General features: G+C 34.4%; 1 protein-coding gene across 2 annotated transcripts in view; it reads left to right on the forward strand.

Moving 5' to 3' along the window:
* The window catches only part of MAP3K7 (mitogen-activated protein kinase kinase kinase 7), a 72,954-nt gene that overhangs the window by 45,171 nt on the left and 5,728 nt on the right, over positions 1 to 22,055 (forward strand). For both annotated transcript variants that reach the window (XM_012444274.3, XM_012444275.3), the window contains 2 exons: positions 4,961 to 5,025; positions 19,756 to 19,861. In XM_012444274.3, coding sequence (XP_012299697.1) covers positions 4,961 to 5,025; positions 19,756 to 19,861 — 171 coding nt within the window. The remainder of the gene's footprint in view (positions 1 to 4,960; positions 5,026 to 19,755; positions 19,862 to 22,055) is intronic.

Below are 22,055 nucleotides of genomic sequence, written 5' to 3' on the forward strand. Positions count from 1 at the left end.
AAGCATGTAAATAAGCATATCCTTTCTCCTTTCAGCTAGTACATCTAAAGTACACTTACATTTGAAGAATAAGGAAAAGGTGGCAGATTATTGGATGCTTGAAGTTTTTCTAGATTTTTTTCATTATAGGATTTAGTAAGGGCAGTAAGAACACAGATCTTTGTTTTGCTTGAATTTTCTTTACTTTCTCCCATATTTTGTTTTTGTCACTATCCAAGCTTCCAAGAATCTATTTTTCACCCACCTTCATCTCAAATACACAAATGAAATAGATTATTGTGATTGTGAAACTATATAATACATTCTAATGCAGTTCATCTGATGTTAGAATAATACCTAAAATTTACATTTCTTTTAAAAATCCAAATGTCAATCCCAGCTACTCGGGAGACTGAGGCAGGAGAATTGCTTGAACCCGGGAGGCGGAGGTTGCAATGAGCCAAGATCGTGCCACTGCACTCCAGCCTAGTGGCTGGCAACAAAACAAGACTCTGTTTCAAAAAAAAAAAAATCCAAATGTCAAAGAGGAACAGGTAGAATGTCTAAATATTACAAAAAAAGAGGAACAAGATTTTCCAGTTTTACCTGTAGAGTAAGATAATAATAAAGTGAATTATTTTCATGCTTGTAGCATCAATAATGGAAGATGGACAGTTCTGCTCTGCAGTCTTTGTGTGAGTAGTTATAGCATTTAAAGAAATCAACAGTAATTATAATGCATTCTGAAATCTAGGAAAAAAATACTGTCATACACATATATACTTACCTCCTATAAAAGATATAAACATTAGTCTTCTGCACTTTGACATAAAATTTGTTGTACATAGTTTATACCTACTTGATTTATTTTATAAAGTGAAATGAGTTTTCCAAATGTGATATGCAAAATAAAGTTTTTAATGCTATTATATCATCATAGATAATTCTGAATTGTTTCTTAGTTCAGATTAGATTATAATGCTTGATATCATTTTAAGTACTTGAAAATCATCCATTCTGTAGATGAGCATTGCCTTGAAGTGCTTCAATTTGACAACCTTGAACATGTTGCTTTAGTATACCTTTTGTTATTTCTAAGCCTAAAATAATATGGCATAACATTCGAGAGCAGTAAAATGCCTTGACTAAAGAGGATTCACATACTGTTCTGAAGGATATGAAAAAGAAGATTGAATATACAAATGTTTTTGAGTCAGATCTTACTGAAATATATAAGATTTTTGCCTTGTTTCCTGAAGAGTCTGAACTTAATTGATATTTATTGTTTGTAATATCTTTCTTAAAGCTAAAAAAAAACCTAGGTGTCCTCATGATTTCAGCCATATTTAGATCTCTTAACTGAAAAAAAACCTAATGCATATTCACTTTTAATTTCAGTCAAGGACGTTTAGCTCTATTGTGTATTGGTTTTTTACTAAGAGTATGATAAGTAGTAAATTGGAATAAGGAGAATGTAGAAAGGCCCAAACTTTTTAACAGAAAAATAGATGGGTAGTTAGGCATCTAATACGTGTATGTTGTTGCCCTCCTTCAGAAGTTTCAAATGTCAAGTATTGGCAAATAGATTACCTAGGCGGGGAGGGCTTTACAGAATACTTAAACAACTGGAGACAGAGATACTTTTCAAGGACACCTGAGCATTATTTTGCTTTCTCCATCAGGATGAAAATATCACTTTTTTAATACTGTTTTTGGTTCAGGAGCTGGTTGATAACTAATGTTTGTAAACCTTTCTTTAACTGGAAGCATGTAAATTATTAAATATTTCCCCCAAACTACTGCCGCTCCAATATGAAGAGGCAATGAGTTAAAGAATTGAGTTTTTCTAGATCTGGCAAGTTCTTACCTAGCACAGATAGTGTCATTAGCAGTTGTAAGCCTTTGATAGGGATCCTGGGGCTAAGGGGTTGTTCTGTATTAAGATGTACTGTACTAGTTTCTGTGTATAGCCACCTCACTTTCAATAAAATTCTGTATTTCTGGCAAATTAAATAGAAAGTATTTAGTTCTGGCAAACTAAATATTCATTATCACTTCATAATGAATATTTAGGTGGCCTTCTGCCATATTGTATAGTCTACCAAGATCACTTTTTGTAATCTAAAAAATTCAACTCTAATCTAATAAAGCTGATTTATTTTAAAGAAAATAAACCACCTGATGGGCCTTTCCAGTGAAAGAACCAGAATTTGTTGAAATTAGTAAAGGAATATGAAACTTTGGTAGCCTAAATGAGAACATGTATTTTAAAATTACATGTTCAGTTTACCATGAAGCAGTAATATAATACTACTGTATCATGCTATGCAATTTTTTTTTAATCTTGGGTATTTTACATGTGAAGAGAACAGTGTCCCATAATTTATAGTATTCAAAACTTGCAAATCTCAAAATTTCTAACATTTAGGTTAAGAGAGGTCTCCAGGAAAATGTGTTGATTTTTACATGAAGATAGTCTTCAGAAAGTTTAAAAGTAGAAAAATAATAGTGTAAGTAAGTCAAGAAAAACTGTGAACTTATTTAACTGATAAGAAAAATTATAGGAGTAGCTGTCTGGGACCTAAGCCAGCCGTCTCTGGGATAACTCCAGGATGACTTTTAAATACCAGCTTAGGAAATCAGTTGTGCTTAAAAGAGCAGCGTTTTTGAAGAGGTGGGTTCTGTCTTTATGATATTACTGTAAAAAGAACAGAACTGCCCTCTAAGTTGCTTTCTCTTTGCGGGAGGCAGGAGTGCAGATTTAGTATGCACTGGCAGTGTGATGTATTCTTAGAAGTCATTCTAAAAAGTGTAATTTGTTCTCTATTATAAGACATGAACGTTCCAGAATTCATTACAGAATGAAATACTCAGGATAGCATATGCAGGTTTCAGATTTGATCAGGCATCTGTTTACATCATGTTGTCCTCATTGCTACTACTTTTTTTCATTTACACTACCATGTATAATATAGGTATGTACATATCAAAGGACCAAAAAATGTAAAATAAGTGGATGTCTAAATTAGTATTCAGTTGCAAAAAAATTCAGAATCATTTCAAATTTACTGAGAACACACCCAGTAATTTTCATTTGAAGTAATAGGAGGTTGATTTTTCTTACATTCATATTTCTAAATTATGACTTAAAATTTAATATTGGAGCAACAAGTATTTGTTGATTGCAATCCTGTTTTGCTTTGTCTGAACTATTTGCCAGATGGTTTCTGCCATGGTTGTGCTAATTAAGATGCATTGCCTAATATTGCTTGCTTTGACTCATGCGGTAGCTTAAAGATTTCTCATTTTACGGCATTTGTTAACTGTCAGTTCTTCTTTACCTTACTTCCTTAAAAGTTTTTACTTCCCTTTTCTCCTGTCCTTACACCCAAATTTGAGTTCAGTTTTTGTTGTTACTGCAATGGTGATGTAGTAGTTTATGGACACAAGTGTTGGGCGGTTCCTCAGATTCACAAATGTTGCTGTGTTGCTAATCTGAAGAGAGAATTCCAGACACTTTTCCAAGCCTGTCTCATCACCGCTAATTTTAGAATGAGTGTGTTGAATAAAATGTGCCTAAAATTGCTTATTAGTCATGGTTGTGGGGATCCTTTTTGTCCTCGGGAAACAGGGGTAGTTGAAAGTATTCATAAAAGTAATCTAGTGGGTCTAATTCAATAAATGCACAGTTTATTGTTTTAATTTGTAATGAAAAGTTGAAACTTTTGGAATAAAATGAAATTTGAAGTAAATTTGCATTCAAATTATGCAAAGAATTCTAAAACGTAGCTTAAAATAGAAAAAAGTGATGATGTCTTACATTTATTTGCAAGAGGAGTTACAAATTTGAGTATATTCCCCACATATATTACTGCATTAAACATTCTTATTCCATTGTTAGGTCCTCTTAGTTTATCTGCAGCATAATAATGGGGCCATGTGGGTTAAGGCACTAAATTATATTGCTGATTGGTTTTAAAAAGATGTTTATATGACAGATTCTGGAAATCTAAAATTTTAAGAATGAATTCTGTTTACTAATCAGAAAACTACTATTAGAGTGAGTACATGTTCTAAGTGTTGCCAACCAGTTGAGAAATTAGATAATACAGCTTTCAGAGTCAAAAGAATTTTGAGTATTTTATCAGCTGTTAGTATTTTCTTGTTTCCTTTTAGACAGCTGATCTCTCATGTTAGAAGATACTGCCTAAACAGCCTTATTCCCAAATGAAAGTGCTGAGTGAAGCTATTGCTCAATTCTTTGTTTTGCTGAGGACTCATGTAGAATTCTTTCATAAATTGATTTTTTAATTAATTATTAGCATAGAAGTTTCTAAAGCAGAATTAACAAAATAGCCTATTTCAACAAGCTGTATATTTGAGAACAGAGTGACAGTTATCAACATCCAACAGGAAATTAAGAGTTGTTATTCACAAATAATAAATTACTAGATTCTGACACAAACTAATGGGGATTAAGTAAGCGTGACTCAATATAACAAATTTAAGCCTAAGCATCTTTTAGATTCTGAAATGAACAAAGTATTGCTGACAGTTAAAGTCAGTTGTGTCTTACAACCTGCTAGCTCTCTTGCTGTAAAAACTGTAACGTAAGGCCCTTGAAATAGTTGCCGTCATCAGCCCCAGCCCCCAAGCATTCATCTATTTAAACACATGACAGAAGATGGTGGAAGAGAATTCAGCAGCTATTCATGTGGTAGGAGTGGTTATTGTATTAGGACATACTCTGTGGTAGGCCAGCAACTTTTGAGTTAAAATACTGCAGCTGTTTCTCTTCCTTTCTTTACATCTTTCTCCTCTTATTTTTTTTTATCTTAGCAATAAACTCACTTTTTTTCCCCCACAAACATTTTGTATAGATCCAAGGAGCAACAAATTCCAACTTTCTGCTGTAGCAATTATACCCTTATTGTCTGTTTAAATAGATTTTAGTAGTTTACTTTTTTTCTTCTTTTTAAAGGCAACGGACAGCCAAGACGTAGATCCATCCAAGACTTGACTGTAACTGGAACAGAACCTGGTCAGGTAAGACAACACTCAACTGTTCTATCTTTGAAGAATACTAGGCAGAAATCAAGAATTAACTGTAATCTACTCTGCAAAATTGGTTTCATGAGTTGACCTAAAGTTGTGATAGAGAAGTTCATTGCGCCTGAACTTAAACACTTAGTGGGAAAAAAACATAGGAGCCATTGTTAATTTAACTTGTAATATAATTTATGAAAGTAGGTTTATTAAACGCCATGGAAAAGTAAATTGTTCATTAGCACCGTGTATATATGTTGTATGGTTTTTATATATGTTTTAATAAGCAAGTATTCAATTTTACAATTTAACAGTTTATCATTAAAGTATCCTTTAAAATGAATCATTAGCGTGTCTCCTTTTTGCTAATGAGGCTAATAAACATTTCCCCAATAAGATGCTACTCCTCAGGGGTCACATAGGGCATTGGCATACCTGGAGAATTCTAACATCTTTTAACTTGGCATATCCACTGGATTATTATTTTTGTCAAATATCCTTAAGATAACATTTACTAAGCAAATGTGTAAACTCTCAAAAGGCTTCTATTCCAGTTGTTGAGATTTCATTGTTTATATTTCTGGATCCTCCTCTAAACTCCCATTGTCTCTTTATCACTGCTTCTTTGCAGATGATGCAAACAATGTTATAATTTAAGCTATTACTGACTAGTGCAGAGTTTTAACCAGGTATATAAAAGTAGCTCAGTCATTGTTTTTTCTGTATTATTCAGATTAATATGCTTGACATATATAATTTATTATATATTCTGCAAACTGAATGAGGATTATGAGGTGTTTGTTTTCAGCTGTACAAAAATAAATTTTATGAGAGCAGCATGGAAGTAATGAAATTATTAAGTATTAACAAGTATTAAGTATTAAATTATTAAGTATTAAGGAATGAAATTATATCATGATCCATATTGTAAGATTTTAGCATTTATATATTATAAACAATTTGATGTAATTTATGGTAATATGTATTAGTACTTGTCATCCTAAAAAGATGTTTTATTATATCATTTTTATAATGTACTTTAAATTTTGGAGATTCTTTGTAGTCATTAATAAGAAAACCTTTTATATCCATCAACTTAACCAACTTAACAAAACCCACTTCAAATATTTATGTGGTGAATAGCTTTGATCTTCATTTACATCTGGAAATATGTTTATTTCACAAACAATGTCTATAAACACATATATACATAAAATATACATACAGACACATTAATTTATGTCTTGTGATACTAGTGACTCTAAATCTCAATTTCATTATTTAATGATAGCTTTTTTCAGTATATCTGTTTTTGTAAGACCCCAGAACTTTTGGCTGAAGTTTCCCATTTTCTCCCTCTCAAATACTTTAAAGTTTTAGTCAGCCCATTCAGTAACAGATAGTTTGACATCTGCTCTTTGCTTTGATTCTTTGGAGGCTTGATGAGCTCAGCCTTTTAAACTCTGTTTACTATTGCCATTGATATTCCAGTTATGAGAACTTCTAGCCAAGTGTTTGACTAGGAATGAGAAGCTTGCCCTAAGACATGTCAGGAGCAGCTCCTAGTTCGAAAGCTTTTCTGTAGAACCTAGAATAAAGGTGTTGCCGTAATTCAGGACTGATCTTCCCACACCAAGTCTTACTTATTTCTTCACAAGTTCCACATTATTTGAGATTTTGTCATTACCCTTTTAATTCACAATACCTTCAGGTAGTAAAGCACGGGAACTGAGGCCGACTATGGTTGTGGGACAGTCCTTTGTGTGAATTGTCATAGACCACTCTGAAAGATTTGGGATGAGGGAGAGTTTGATATGGCAGTAAAACTTGTTCTGACACTGCCATATGTGTACCTATGCGACAGTCTTGAATGTTCTTCACATGTACCCCAAAACCTAAAATGCAATTTAAAAAAAAAAAAACTTGTTCTGAAACAGGTGATATATAACCATTGTGTAGCCACATTTTAAAACTGATCCACTCTTTCAAAATTAAGTGTTATAACCTTAAAATGCCTAATGTTCAGCTTGGCATGAGAGTGGCAAATAGTAATCCTAATGTACTATGAAAACATTTCTCCCCAAAAAGTATGTGGTAAGTGACCATTAAATCTTTTTAATTACTCACAAAGATAATATTTATTTGAGGAAGAAAAGTATTCACAGTATGTGTTTTCAAAATTTGAAGGTGTCATCCTTTTTGAAGTCTGGCTAAGCATGGTTAGGCAGATGTTCAGACTTAATTTTTTTTTCTGGTCATGGAAATGCATGAAGAAAAGAATCTGGCCCACTGAGTACAATCATCAGAGAAGAGAGAGAACTTCCTAATAAAATTTAATAACATTACATCTTGTAGAGGAGAGTAAAGTGATTGTACTGTGGCTCTTAACTCAAAACATAATTTTAGAAAAATCACTTAGAATTTCCATCTGTAAACTAAAATTAAATTTGTTGTTTTTCTGCTGCCATCCATTTGAGAGTAGTAGTAAATGAAGCAAGCTTCTTAATTAAAAGTAATGATATAAGTATAGGTGTAAAAGATTGCATTCTTACAACATACAACTCACTTTTAAACATGGTTTTTCACTAATTCAGGAAGCTTTTTAAACACTCAATAGATGTGACTTCCTAGAAGCTTTGAAAAGATACTGAGAAAGAAAAAAGCAGTCCCTGACATCCAGGAACTGGTTTGACACTGTGGCCTCACTGTTGTTAGAAGCTGGCCCTACTCTCACAGCTGGCGAACACAGCTAGACCATGTTATTGTCTTATTGGGCATAATCTCTCAGAACACCAACATTGAACAAGATAATGCTGAGACCATGATAAAAGGAGACAAAACAAGACTACTTTGGAATGTTTTCTAAGCACAGATGAAAACAAGGTCACTGTGCCACCCACAAAATACCTAACATTGTCCTCTCCCAGCTATTAAGAGTGACTGCTGCTTCTTTACCAAGTACAGCTTGGTCCTCACTCTGGACTGCCCTCCCTGTGGAATTGCCCTTGCTTTCTGACAGCAGCCAATCTGGAGTGAACCCCTCTTTCCTTAAAGTTTCCCCAAAGTCACTCAACCAAAGACTAAATCCTATAATACATTCATTTTCTAAAACCCTCTTATTGAGACACCCGTGGTGCCCCATGATAAGCATTCTCCTTCACTGCAGTAAATATTAGACCCAATTCTTTCCACAATTGATGTGTTCCTGGCAGTCTTTGGCTAGAGGGCTTTGACAATACCAATAAAGCCTAGTCCCCAGGGACCTCATTTGGAGAGATCAGACTTAGGCCCAAATCAAGTAGAGAGCTACAGTAATAACAGCTTCCATTTTATTGTGCACTGACTTTGTGCCAAATAGGCCCTTAGTATACATTATCAAAATCTTAATCCTGTTATCAAAATCTTAATCCTGTGAAGTTGGTACTTTCACCTCATTTGCAGCCAGGTAAACTGAGGATGAGAGAAACTGCCCTAAGTCTCTTACTTCCTTATATTGCCGGTAATTGCTATAACCAAGTTTTGAATCCAGATCTGATTGCAAAGCACACAAGCTCTATACTCTAATCATTCTATCTTGCATTTGAAACTAGATGTAAGGCGTGCTGTTGTAACCCTAGATCCCTTACATTTAAGTATTTTGGCTTCTGATAGTCTTCATTGTTATTAATTATGTAAATAGTTGTGAAGTGATGATGAATTGTAGTTGTATTATATCACTGAGCAAGGTTAACCTATCTTGATGATAAATTTCTACTGATGACTACACAAATTTATGTTTTATACACCTGGGTGAGCCATTCTGTGTTTTACTAAAACCATATACATTCTTATAAATGCCTGAATACTTCTGGAATTGTATTCAGTATAGATCTGTATTCAAGAATTCTCTTAGGGCTACAGTCAATGAAAATTATGACTGCAAGATGATACAATTATGATTAGAGTAGTGGACATATTACATTTCCATATGGACTTTATAATCTACTTTTACACATCAAATATGTGACTTTGGGCAAATTCCTTAATTTCCCTGAGCTTCAGCAACCTTATCTGCAAATAGGGACCAAAACACCCACCTCTCAGAGTTCTTAACAAATGTGAAAGTACCAAGTAGATACTGAACCCTATTGTATGCCAGCCTCTCCATAGGATGCCTTACAAGGCTCTCTATGCCACTTTCTTGCTCTCATGATAGTGTCTTACCATCCAGAAATAAAAGGAAAATAGCACTTGGAAAGAAGTAAAATCTGCCAGCATTCTTTATGCATTGTAAGGAAATCTTGTGTGTCAAGGATTGTGGAAAGTATTTACTTTAAAGGTCTCTTATCACATATTGAGTAGTGTTAATACACATTGTTATTATTTAAGGGATGTGATTTATTATACTACTTTTGTCCATCTTCATCCTGCACATCCTTCAGTGTAAATAAACACTCTGTTAAACTCTGAATCAGAAACTTATATAATAATTTTGAAGAATAATTCCTTTTTCATTGTATACTTTTTTTTTTTTTTTCTCAAGACAGGGTCTCGCTCTGTCAACCAGGCTGGAGTGCAGTAGTGTAATCTCGGCTCATTGCAACCTTTGCCTCCTGGGTTGAAGTGATCCTTCCACATCAGCCTCCCAAGTAGCTGGAATTACAGGCGTGTGCCACCACACCCGACTTAATTTTTTTTGTACGTTTAGTAGAGACAGGGTTTCACCATGTCGCCCAGGCTGGTCATGAACTCCTGGCCTCAAGTGATCCACCTGCCTCAGCCTCCCAAAGTGCTAGGATTACAGTCATGAGCCACCACGCCTGGCCTCTACTGGAGAATAGATACCTTTCTATTGTAGAAGACCGTGTAAGAATAATAAAATTCTATAATTTCCATATGAAAAACTGTAGTGAAGCCAAAATTAGATCAAGCTTACAGACCTTTAGATGAGAAAGAATGTTTTCAATAAAACCTTCATGTGTAAATTTGATTATCTGTGACTACCATAATAAAGTACCCATGTAAATCCACATTACCAACTTATACCCATTTTAAAAATATTTATATTATCGTGATGTTACTTTATCAAGAATATCATATAAGTCAGCATTTAATCTCTGTGTTTTGTGCTTGTATAATTTTAGCTACTAAGATTTCTGAGGGTATTAAATAGCTTTTAAATGTCAGTCTAAATAATAACGCTGGGCATAAATTCTTGACTCATGAAAGTATTTTCCCAGTCTTTCAGGTAAGACATTAAAAGCTGAGCTTTATTTTTGTCTGTAAAATAACTTCCAATTCCTTTTTATAAATATAGGGATAAAGTTATGATCAAAAGCCAGTTCTGGTTCATGTCTACTGGTGGTAATCTCTGCCCCTGTGGTTTAAATTTGGCTTAGTATTTATTTCCTGCTTTAAATTGCTGTGTCACATTTCTGTATTATTGTAACCACTTTCATATCCAATCCTTTTGGTAAGTCAAGTTTGCCTATATCTCTTAAACTGTGCAGTTAATGCAGGAATAGAATAAGTAATTATAAATATCTTAAAGGAGGGACCAACTTAAAAGAGTTTTAATGGTTTGAGAGCATTTGTGGCTCTCAGAACTTTACCAGTGATTTAAAAAAATAGCTACTATAAAAACTTCTTCAGTAATTGGTTACCAGCAGTAACATAAATTTAGCCACAAGACTAGGGTGAGGTTTTTTTTTGGTTAATTGTCAAACATTACCTGTTCCTCTTATTTGCCTTGTATTATTCCATATTCAGAAAATACAGTTATGCTTTGTTTTTAAATATTTCCTTAGTTTTTTTATACAAACATATTAGCATATTGTTATTTATTGAGATACACATTTCTAAAAATATAAAGATTTATTTATTAGTTTATGGATTTAAATCTAACTCTATGCTAGTCTAAAGACAGTTTTGAAACCTGAACTAAAAATGTGAACCTTGTATTTCTTAGTTTCATAGCTGTTGGAAATTATAAGTGGGACAAACAAGCATATACAGGAGGCACTGAGAGTTTCTTGGAAAGTAGAAGGTGAAAAGAAACGTAGCAAAGAATCATTTTGCGAAAAATTTAAACTTAAGGAGTACTATAAAATTCGTATTAGGTTCACCTTATTTAATATTGTAAATGTTCAGTGACCTCTTTCTTTAATATGCTAAATCCATTCTTATATTTTGAAAACCTAATTATTACTTCTACCATATCTTGTTTATTTCTCACAACTGATCTTGATTCTCACCTGTCACAAACATATCTGTTTTTCTTTTTAAAATGTGGTTAGCATTACACTGACTCTGAAACCCTGGTCTGCTACCACTTTTAAGAAAAAATGCTTTTGATTTACAATAACAGTTATACCTATGGACAAATCATGTACTTGCTTTCAGTCAAAACTTAAGAAGACTCAGAAATAATTTCATAATATCTATACTTGCTTTATCAAGGGTAAAAGTATCCTAAAAGTAAGAGTTAAACATTTCGTCACTGGTTTTCTTTGGTATGTGTTGTTGTTATTCTTATATACTAAAGGTAGATAAGCTTAAGCACCAATCTTGTATCTGAGTGCCAGTAGCTTGTGTTGTCATTTTATTCAGTGAGTATCTATTATGTGGTTATCATATATTCAGCAATTTCCCAGATACTGGAAAGTGCAATATAAAAGTACACATGGTCTCTGCTCTTAAGAGGTTATAATACTTTTGAAGAGAAATCAAAACTTTGAGAGTCATATAAAAGAATTTCAGACACAAGTTGAAGTAGTAACTGACTATACAACCAAAATTCAAAGAAGAAAAAACTCGTGTCAAGACATTTCATGTACGTCATTTCACTTAATTTTTATAATCTGATGAGATAGGCAATACTGTTTTTATTTTCCTATTGAGTCTTAGAGGTTAAATAAGTTACCTAAAGCTGCACTAGTTAGAAATGGCAGAGCACAATCAAACTCTGGGCTGACTTGTCTCCAATACCCAACTTCTTACTATTACTACTTTTTCTCATTCACACTTTATTCATGAGAAACCTAAGTCTCAGAGAGGCAGAGTTACTTACACAAGTTCACACAGCTATAAGTGGCAGAATGGAGACATAACCCCAGGTCTTCCAAGTATTAGACTGAAACATGTGAAGTTGCTGAGTTTTGAACTACAAAAGCAGTAATTTTAGCTGGTTCAGTTTTATACGTGCCCTGTGCACCACACCATATTATCTTTGGGTAAATATAAGGTCAGGATTAAAAAACTGCAAGGGAAACAGGGGCATGAGGAATTGTAGGAGGAGAGAAAATCTGGATGAGCATGGTAAACCTGCCAATGAAGAGTCATGAATGCCAGAGTGAGAATTTCAGAATTGATTCAGTAACAATCAGTAAATGAACATTTGGCCTGCAGTACACTCAGGCACTCCTTGTCCGCAAACACAGGGTCTGGCCTTGTGCACAAACAACCAGAGAAGTGGCAAGAATGACCCCATAATGTAGAAGGAAACCTGAGCTAGGCCTTACAGGGTGGGGAAAGATTAACAAGGAGAAGAACAGAACAGAATGAGTAATCTTATGTGGAGTTAAAAATTGGTTATGGTGTAGAAAAGCTTTTTGGAATTTCTGAAGCAATTTCAGTGGGTACCCAAGATGAAAGTCGTATTTCGTCAGTTTTCCTTCAAAGTTATTTTATGATTTTTTTCCTCTGAAATTGTTATGAAAGTACGTTTCACTAAAAGTATAATTAAATTGTTTGTAACACAAAGGATACATGCTTGAGGGGATGGATATCCCATTTTCCATGATATGATTATTATGCATTGCATGCCTATGTCAAAACATCTCATGTGCCCAAAAATATATACCTACTACGTAACCATAAAAGTTAAAATTTTTTTTTTTTAAATAAAACCGAAATGGGAGGAAAACAAAGTACCTCTCACTATTTATTATCCTGTGTCTATTGTGGGTTTTCAAGGCCTAAAATCATAGAATTTTAGCACTGTATGGAACACTTCTCATCACATTCTTAACCCAGCCCCAACCCCTCTCCAGATAAAGAGAGGTTGAAGTGATCTAAAGCAGACATTACAGCATAATTAAAACTCACATACGATAAATTCTACTCAAGGGTACTTTTGTATTGCATTTCATTTTACATGCAGTCTTGAATTTGAGTGTTTGTATGTATGTTAAAGCTAGACATAAGATTCTTCATGAATTATTTTTTCATGTTTTATTTTCTATAACTCCATGTCCTTTTTTTAGTCTCCTTTTTGGTACTCAGTAACACATCAAGAAAAAAGAAAAGGGTGCTTTTTAAAAAGTCTTTATGGAATTCATTTTAGTTTCTGTATCCTTTGAAAATTTTTAATATATGAAATGTTAATATGTAGACAAGAATACATAATGTGTAAGTTATAAAAATAATAAAATGAACACACATGAATCCACCACCCAGCTTAAGGAATGGAACATTAGCAATCCCAGTGAGGGTTGGTCCTGTGTGTTCCTTACCTGTGGCCTTCCCTGTCATTCTCCCACCAGCCCTCAGGGCCGTGTTCTCTCATATATCATGTTTCTAGACATCATAAATAACTTTTATCTGATTAAGAAATTCTCTTCTCACCGGGCACAGTGGCTCACACCTGTAATCCCAGCACTTTGGGAGGCTGAGGCAGGAGGATCGCTTGAGCCCAGGAGTTCAAGATCAGCCTGTGCAACATGAGCGAGACCCCGTCTCTACACAAATATTTTTTAAAATTAGCCATGCATGGTGCCATGAGCCTGTGGTTCCAGCTACTCAGCCTGAGGCTGAGGTGGGAGGATTACTTGAGCCCAGGAGGTCAAGGCTGCAGTGAGCTGCATTTGTGCCATTGCACACGAGCCTGGGCAACAGAACAAGACCCTGTGTCAAATAAGTAAATAAATAAATAAATAATTCTCTTTTCATACATGGAATTTAAGTTTGTTAAATGTACTTTTTATAACTAGATGTTAAATTTTGTCAAATGCTTTTTCTGCCTGTTGAGGTTTTCTCCTTTAATCCATCGATGTGATGAATTGTATTAATGGAATATCCTAATGTCAAATAAGTGACCTGTGCAGTCATTTGCAAAGTTGGATAAACTTTTTAAATGACTTTTATTGCTTCTGCACTTCCACGTTATATTTGCTAATATAATTTTTAAGAATTTTGACTTTTGTGTCTATTTTTATAAGTGAGGTTCAGTTTCTTTGTTTCTCACACTGTCCTTATATTTTGGTCAAGTTTTACTGCCTTCACAGAATGAGTCAGAAAGTTTCTTCTTTCTTTTTTAGGATAATTTAAGATTGGAAAAATCCTTTTCTTGAATATTTGATAGAATTTATCTATAAAACCCTCTGTGCTTGGTGTTTTCTATAATGTATAGGAATTTTGGAAATTTTTTTTTAAGAATTTGTTCATTTTTATAGTATTGTCTCTGATTTTAAAATACTATCTTTTACTATTTTTCATTTTGAGAGGCAAATTCTTTTTTTTTAACTAAGTTAGATCCCTTGCTTATAAACTGTCAGTGCTTCTGGTTCTTTCATATATATATTTAGAATTAAATATTTTCCTTTATGTGCTCTTTTAGTTACATCACCAGGTGTTAGCATGATTCATGTTAAAATTCGGTTCAAGTATTTTCTAATGTTCCTTTTCTCTTTTTTCTTTGACCAATGAGTTATTTAGAAGTGTTTTTCAAGACAAAAGATTTTTAAAGGTTTTGAAATCAGTACAAAAAAATAATAAAATTATAGTTTATATAATATTGAATTTTTTTAACTTTTTTGAGATTTGCTTACAGCTTAGTACATAATCAGTTTTCATCAGTGTCCCATGAATGCTTAAAAAGAATGTGTATTCTTCATTCACTAGGCATGAAGTCACTTATGTTTAGATCACACTTGTGTTTTACGGAGTTCAAGTTTTACCGTGTATGTGTTTTGTTTTTTGGAATTCGTTTATATAATTTACAGAGGAATATTAAAATATCTTAGTGTAGGGCTGGGTACAAGTGCTCACACCTGTAATCCCAGCACTTTGGGAGGCCAAGGGGAAGATTGCTTGAAATCAGTAGGTCACAACCAGCCTGAACAACGTAGTGAGATCCCATCTCTAAAAAAAATTTAGAAATTAGCCAAGTGCAATGGCATCCAACTGTAGTTCCAGCTACTCAGGAGGCTAAGGCAGGAGGATCACTTGAGCCCAGGAGTTTGAGGATACATCCTTGAGTTTTTTTACTTTATTTTTCTTTTCTTTTTTTTTTTTTTATTGTGGGCAGGGTGTTGGGGAGACCTGCTCTGGTTTGGGGTGTTGCTGGAACTGGGGAGCTAAATGTGAGGTTTAGTGAGCAGACCCAATGTGGCTCACATTTCAGCTACACACTTTAATGTTAAGCTTCCTTTCTTTTTTTTTTTTTAAAGGAAGAAAGAGAGAAAAAAATGAAGGAGAGGAAGAAAAAGGAAGAGAAAGAGGGAGAGAGAACGGGAGTATTGCTTTATTGCCCAGGCTAGAATGCAGTCTAGAAATGGGTATTAAAAACCTCTTTTATGCCAATAATTGTGCTTAACAATGGAGACAGGAAGGAATAAGGGAAGAAAATAAACAAGCAGCCAACCAATATTTCACTTAAACCTATGAAATGCTGTGCAATTACTGAGGAGTGATGTACTTCCAATTATGTAGTCACTTTTGGAATAGGTGTGATGTAGTACTGATAAGAATGTATGTTTTGTGTATTTGAAGTGGAGAGTTCTATAAATGTTTATTAAGTTTACTTGTTCCGGATCTGAGTTCAAGTCCTGGATATCCTTGTTAATTTTCTGTCTTGTTGATCTAATATTGACAATGTGATGTTACAGTCTCTCATTATTATTGTGTGGGAGTCTAAGTCTCTTTATAAGTCATTAAGAACTTGTCTTATGTATCTGGGTGCTCCTGTATTGGGTGCGTATATATTTAGGATCGTTAGCTCTTCTTGCTGCATTGATCCTTTTACCATTATGTAATGTCCTTCTTTGCCTCTTTTGATCTTTATTGCTTCAAAGTCTATTTTATCAGAGGCGAGAATTGCAACTCCTGCTTTTTATTTATTTATTTATTTTTGCTCTCCATTTGGTTGGTAAATCTTCCTCCATCCCTTTGAGTCTTTGTGTATCATTATATGTGACATGGGTTTGGATGCAGCATACCGATGGATTTTGGCTTTTTATCCAGTTTGAATAATAATATATATGAGTTTAATACTGCCATTTGATGCTAGCTGGCTGTTTTGCCCATTAGTTGATATAAATTCTTCATTATGTTGATGCTCTTTACTTTTTGATATATTTTTGGAAAGGCTGATACTGGTTGTTCCTTTATATGTGTAGTGCTTCTTTCAGAAGCTCTTGTAAAGCAGGCCTGGTGGTGATGAAATCTCTGAGTACTTGCTTGTTCACAAAAGATTTTATTTTTCCTTTGCTTGTAAAGCTTAGTTTGGCTGGATATGAAATTCTGGGTTGGAAGTTCTTTAAGGATGTTGAATATTGGCCCCCAATCTTTTCTGGCTTGTAGGGTTTCTGCTGAGAGATCTGCTGTAAGTCTGATAGGCTTCCCTTTGTGGGTAACCTGACCTTTCTCTCTGGCTGCCCTTAGTGTTTTCTCCTTCATTTCAACCCTAATGAATCTGATGATTATGTGCCTTGGGGTTGGTCTTCTTGAGGAATATCTTTGTGGTGGTCTCTGTATTACCTGGAGTTGAATATTGTCCTGCCTTACTAGGTTGGGAAAGTTTTCCTGAATAATATCCTGAAGAGTATTTTCCAACTTGGATTCATTCTCTTCATCACATTCAGGTACACCAATCAAACGTAGATTAGGTCTTTTCACATAGTCCCATATTTCTTGGAGACTTTGCTCATTCCTTTTTATCCTTTTTTCTCTAATCTCGTCTTCTCATTTTATTTCATTAAGTTGGTCTTTGACCTCTGATATCCTTTCTTCTGCTTGATCAATTCGACTGTTAAAACTTGTGCATACTTCACAAAGTTCTCATATTGTTTTTCAGCTCCATTAATTCACTTATATTCCTCTCTAAATTGTCTATTCTTGTTAGCATTTCATCAAACCTTTTTTCAAAGTTCTTAGTTTCTTTGCATTGGGTTAAAACAAGTTCTTTTAATTCACAGAAGTTTCTTATCATCCACCTTTTTAAGCCTACTTCTGTTAATGGAATGCACTTGTTCTCCATCAGGCCTTGTTCCATTGCTGATGAGGAACTGTGATCCCCTGTAGAGGGAGAGGCATTCTGATTTTGAGTATTCTCTACCTTTTTAGGCTGGTTTCTTCCCTTCATTATAAATTTATCCATCTGTCATCTTTGTAATTACCGACTTTCTAATTAGGTCTCTGAGTGGACGTCCAACTTGTTGATTCCCAGCACCGAAATCTGAGCAATCCACTGTGCCGGCCAAAACAGCAGTGTTAAGATTGATGGTGCTTTTCTGCCCAGGAATCTCTGGTCTGGCTCCTTTCTTGAGTCTGTCCTTCAATCAGCTGAATAGGCAATTCTGCCTTCCCGGAGCTCCAAACGTTGGCCAAAAGGGGACCCAGTCCTGCTTACTCTGCACCAAGAACCACCACGCTGAGGTGCCGGCAAAACTGCCACGCCAGCCACAAGAGTCGCGCTGGCGACCCGTGGGGCTCCTCCGCTGGGAATCTCCTGGTCCGTGAGCAACAAAAATTCGTCTCAAAAAATCTTACTTTATCTGTTTATATGTACAGCATATAAATTTTGAATTGTTGACCAGGCACAGTAGCTTATGCCTCCAATCCCAGTGCTTTGGAAAGCTGAGGAGGGAGATCGCTTGAGGCCAGGAGGTTGAGACCAGCCTCGGAACATGGCAAGACCATGGCACTACAAAAAAATTTCAAAATTAGCTGGGCACGGTGTATGCCTCTAGTCCCAGATGCTGGGAGGCTGAGATGGGAGGATCGCTTGAGCCCAGGAGTTTGATTTATCTATTTGTATGTACAGCATATAAATTTTGAATCATTGGCCAGGCACAGTGGCTTATGCTTGTAATCCCAGCATTTTGAGAGACTGAGGCAAGAGGGTTACTTGGGGCTAGGAGGTTGAGAGAAACCTGGTCAACATAGTAAGGCCCATGTCTACAAAAAAAAAAAAATTTTTTTAAAAATAAATTTTGAATTGTTGTATTCTGAATTGAACCACTTATATTATCCTTTTCTCTAGTAATTTTTTAGACTCTAAAACATATTCCCTCTAATATTAATATAGATACTTCATATTGGGTAGTTTTTGCCTGGTTATCTTTTTTTATCCTTTAGTTTTCTGTTTTCTCTATCTCTGTGAATTAGATATGTCTCTTATAAATTGCATTTAATTCAGCCTGACAATCTGATTTTTAATTAATAACTAGAGAGTTTAGTCCTTTTACATTTATTGTAGTTACTGATAAGTTTGCTCTCATGCTTTCTTTTCCCTTTCCTTTCCAGCTTTCTTTTGAATTGGATGAATTTCTCATTCTATTGTTTTACTTCTGGTTTGGGAGTTATATATTACTACTCTAATAAATACCTTTGAAATTTTAACATTCATGCCCAACTTAGTAAAGATCTACCCTCATCCTGAACAATACAAGGATTTTAAAATCAGTGCTCTTCATGCTTATGCTATTGTTATTTATAATTTTGGTACCATCTTGTTTATTTGTTTGGTAATTCTATAAATTCACTGTTTCCATCACTGCATATTTTCAGTGTGTAGATTTATTTCCCTATTTATCACTATTTATTCCATCTTGATCCTTCCATCAGGTGAAATGTTTCTTCTTCCAAAAATATATACTGGAAAAATTTCTGTGGTAAGAATGTATGGAAAGGAAACTCAGTTTTTGCCCATCTAAGAATGTTATTTTGGCCTCATTCTTCAAATTTTGTTGGCTAGACAATTCTAGACTGGTAGTTATTTTCTTTCAGTACCGTGAAGACATTGTTCTGCTTTCTTCTGGCTGCTTTTTCTGTCTCCTGTTGTTTCCTAGAATTTGAATGTATACATTCTATGTTGAACTCAGTTTGTGAGCTTCCTCCTATTTCTTAATGCTTGGTATTTGTTGTGGTTGGAATTTGTTGTAACCTGCATCCAATCTGGAAATTTTTTATGGATCCACAGTTAATACATTTCTCCCTTCCACCCAGAGCCACTAACCCAAGAGAGACAAATTTATTTGCTGTCTGCTTTTGTAGAACAGATTTTTTTTTTTCCTAGTTGTGTGACCTTTTTTCCGAGAGTGAAGCCTTTGCTGAGTTTTAGCTTTAAGCAGAGATTTCTTCAGTCTTACTTCCATCCTACAAAGGCCCAAGGCTTTATGGTCCATTCCTCTGAGTGCAGCAGGCTGTGAAAACAGTAGGTCTAGGCCATTGGTGTTTCAGTTGAAATTCACGGGTCTGTCAGCTTAAGCACTTGCTGGTTTCCTGATCTTGTTTTGTTTCTAATCTCAGAGTATTTCTTAGTTTCTTGCAAATTCATCAGTTTTTAAGAGGTACTATGTGTGAGTGCATATAAATTTTTACATATATATAAGAGAGGATTTATTTTGTTGTTTACAAGAGTTTTTTGGGGGATCTCTAAGTATGTTCTTTGCCTTTTAATGGAAAAGTTCTCTTGTCATCTTTTTTAACCAGAAAATCACATTTTGTTTCTTCTGTTACTTCTTCCTGTAGGTGAGCAGTAGGTCATCCAGTCCCAGTGTCAGAATGATCACTACCTCAGGACCAACCTCAGAAAAGCCTACTAGAAATCATCCATGGACCCCTGATGATTCCACAGGTGACCAGTCTGTTTCCTCATTATATTTATGAAATGGAATCAATTATGTTCATTTGGCCATGTCATTACTCTAATTTTTACAGAGGCACGCATTATACTGTTTAGATTTTCATATTAGCAAACTATTTAACAATACATGTCAAAATATTGTTTTGAATACAGAGACAGAGACTGCCTTGCCTTCTGTATTTTTTTTTAATCCAGATACTACATACGTATTTTAAATATCGTCTGTTTGGGGGTTTTTCCCAGTTGGGAAGCGTATTGAATTCTTGATACTTCAGCCTGTGATTTTCCTACTAGATTCATCCTACTAGATGAAGGTAGTAAAGTCATTATTTTATCAATAACCAAAATTGGAGAATGGTAAAAATCATCCTCATCCTCATCATCTTCATCTCAATTTTTTGTTTTAAGGACACAAGATGTCATGTACCTTAAGGAGAAAAAAATTCTGATCATTGACCTTTTGAATTGTTTTTAACTGATAAGAGACACCATTTTTGGTTATACAAATATTCTATTAGACCTTTAGAAGCTATTATTATTAAAGAGTTATTAAAGCTCCCCAACATGGATAACTAACTGGTCACAATATTAGTATTAATGTCCACCTGCCTAAAGGTAGTGATGGAATTATTTCATTATGGACAAACAAACAAGAAATGATGTGCCATTGTAGAAGAAATTTTTCCCTAACATTAGGAGAATATCTTGATAAATGCTTTTAAGTGTACTTATGAAATTTTTTATTTATATTTTATTAAGTCCTAAAGGGAAAGATGATCTCTTAGCCCTTGGAAAATTAAAGCATTTGGTATTTTATATAAGATCGACTATGTTACTAATAGTAACAATTAGACTGAAGTTAAAATGCCAGCTTTCTGTCTTTACAAACTGAAATACAACTCAAGTATTTATAGTATCTGATATGGTTTGGTCAAGTTTATAATTTAATTTAAAAAATCAACTGGGTGGTTTTTCTCTGTGTTATATAAGATAGAACTATGTTTAGCAAGGGTGTACTCTCTGGTTTTAGTAAGTTTAAATTTAGTGGTGGCAAAAACTTCTGTTTCACCCCAGCACAGCCCAACCTAAGACTGTCCAGAGCATTCACCACTACTCAGCACAAGTATGGAGTTCATTATAGACATTCTCCTCCCTGGTGGTAGACAGGGAAATGCTCTTGCCGGATTTTATCATTAACATTCAGGTGATAACAGCTCTTTTTGATTCCTGAAGCCCCTGGCAAGGGAGTACTCTCCCTGACATTATGACATTTGTCCAGGTATGGTACTCAACTTTGCAGAGCCTCCTGTCTTCAGTCTACACCAATCTATATGTGTCGTTCAACAGTGTGGCAGATTGTGACTTCATGGGGGTAAAATAAAAGATGTTTAAGCCTCTCTTACATAACTGCTACATTTCTACTTCAAGTGTTGCTTCTACTCCTGTCCCATTGTTTTCTTTTCTATACCTAAAAATACCATAAAATACCAATTGCTAGAAATAGTTTGCAATATCAGCTGAATTTTGTCTTTGCGTTGAAATATATTGCAATTGTGTGGCTATAATTTTGAATACATTTTAAAAATGGAGGCTCTGGTTTAAGTTTGTAATTAATTCAGCTTTGCAGTATTTCTAAGAAAAATATTGATAAGCAAGCTAATAGAGTAAATTAGGGAGCAGATAGATAGTCTTTTTCCTTGAAGGGCCACTGATCAAGGAAAAAATTAAGAGTGTAAATATAAGTTAAAGCAACCTAATTATTTTTTTTTTAATTTGAGAAGTTTTTGTATATTTTCAGAGAAAGCTGAGGTTTTTGTATATTTTCAGAGAAAGCTAAAGCGCATAGCAATTTAATAATCATAGCAGATAATGAGTGCTCTTCAGTTTCTATTTATAATATTACGGGGTATTTAAAAAGACCCACAAACTGAGAGGATCTAGTGAGAGAGATATCTAGACCCAGTAGAGGGAGCCACAGAGTGGGGAAACACAGTAAAGAGTTTTCACCTGTGCTTAGTACTTTGCAAAGATGTATTAATGTAAAGTATAAAGCATGGCTCATTCCTTGCAGTCTGGTTAGGGTCATAATATTGACACATTAAAAATAAACTTATACTATATAATAAATTAAGTTTACAGTACAAGCTGAGTGTTTTGATAGTTATAAGAGAAATCAATTAAACAA

Source organism: Aotus nancymaae, unplaced genomic scaffold (assembly GCF_030222135.1).
Source record: "Aotus nancymaae isolate 86718 unplaced genomic scaffold, 86718_ANA_hifiasm-v0.15.2.pri h1tg000040l, whole genome shotgun sequence".
In the NCBI taxonomy this organism is placed as follows: Eukaryota; Metazoa; Chordata; class Mammalia; order Primates; family Aotidae; genus Aotus; species Aotus nancymaae.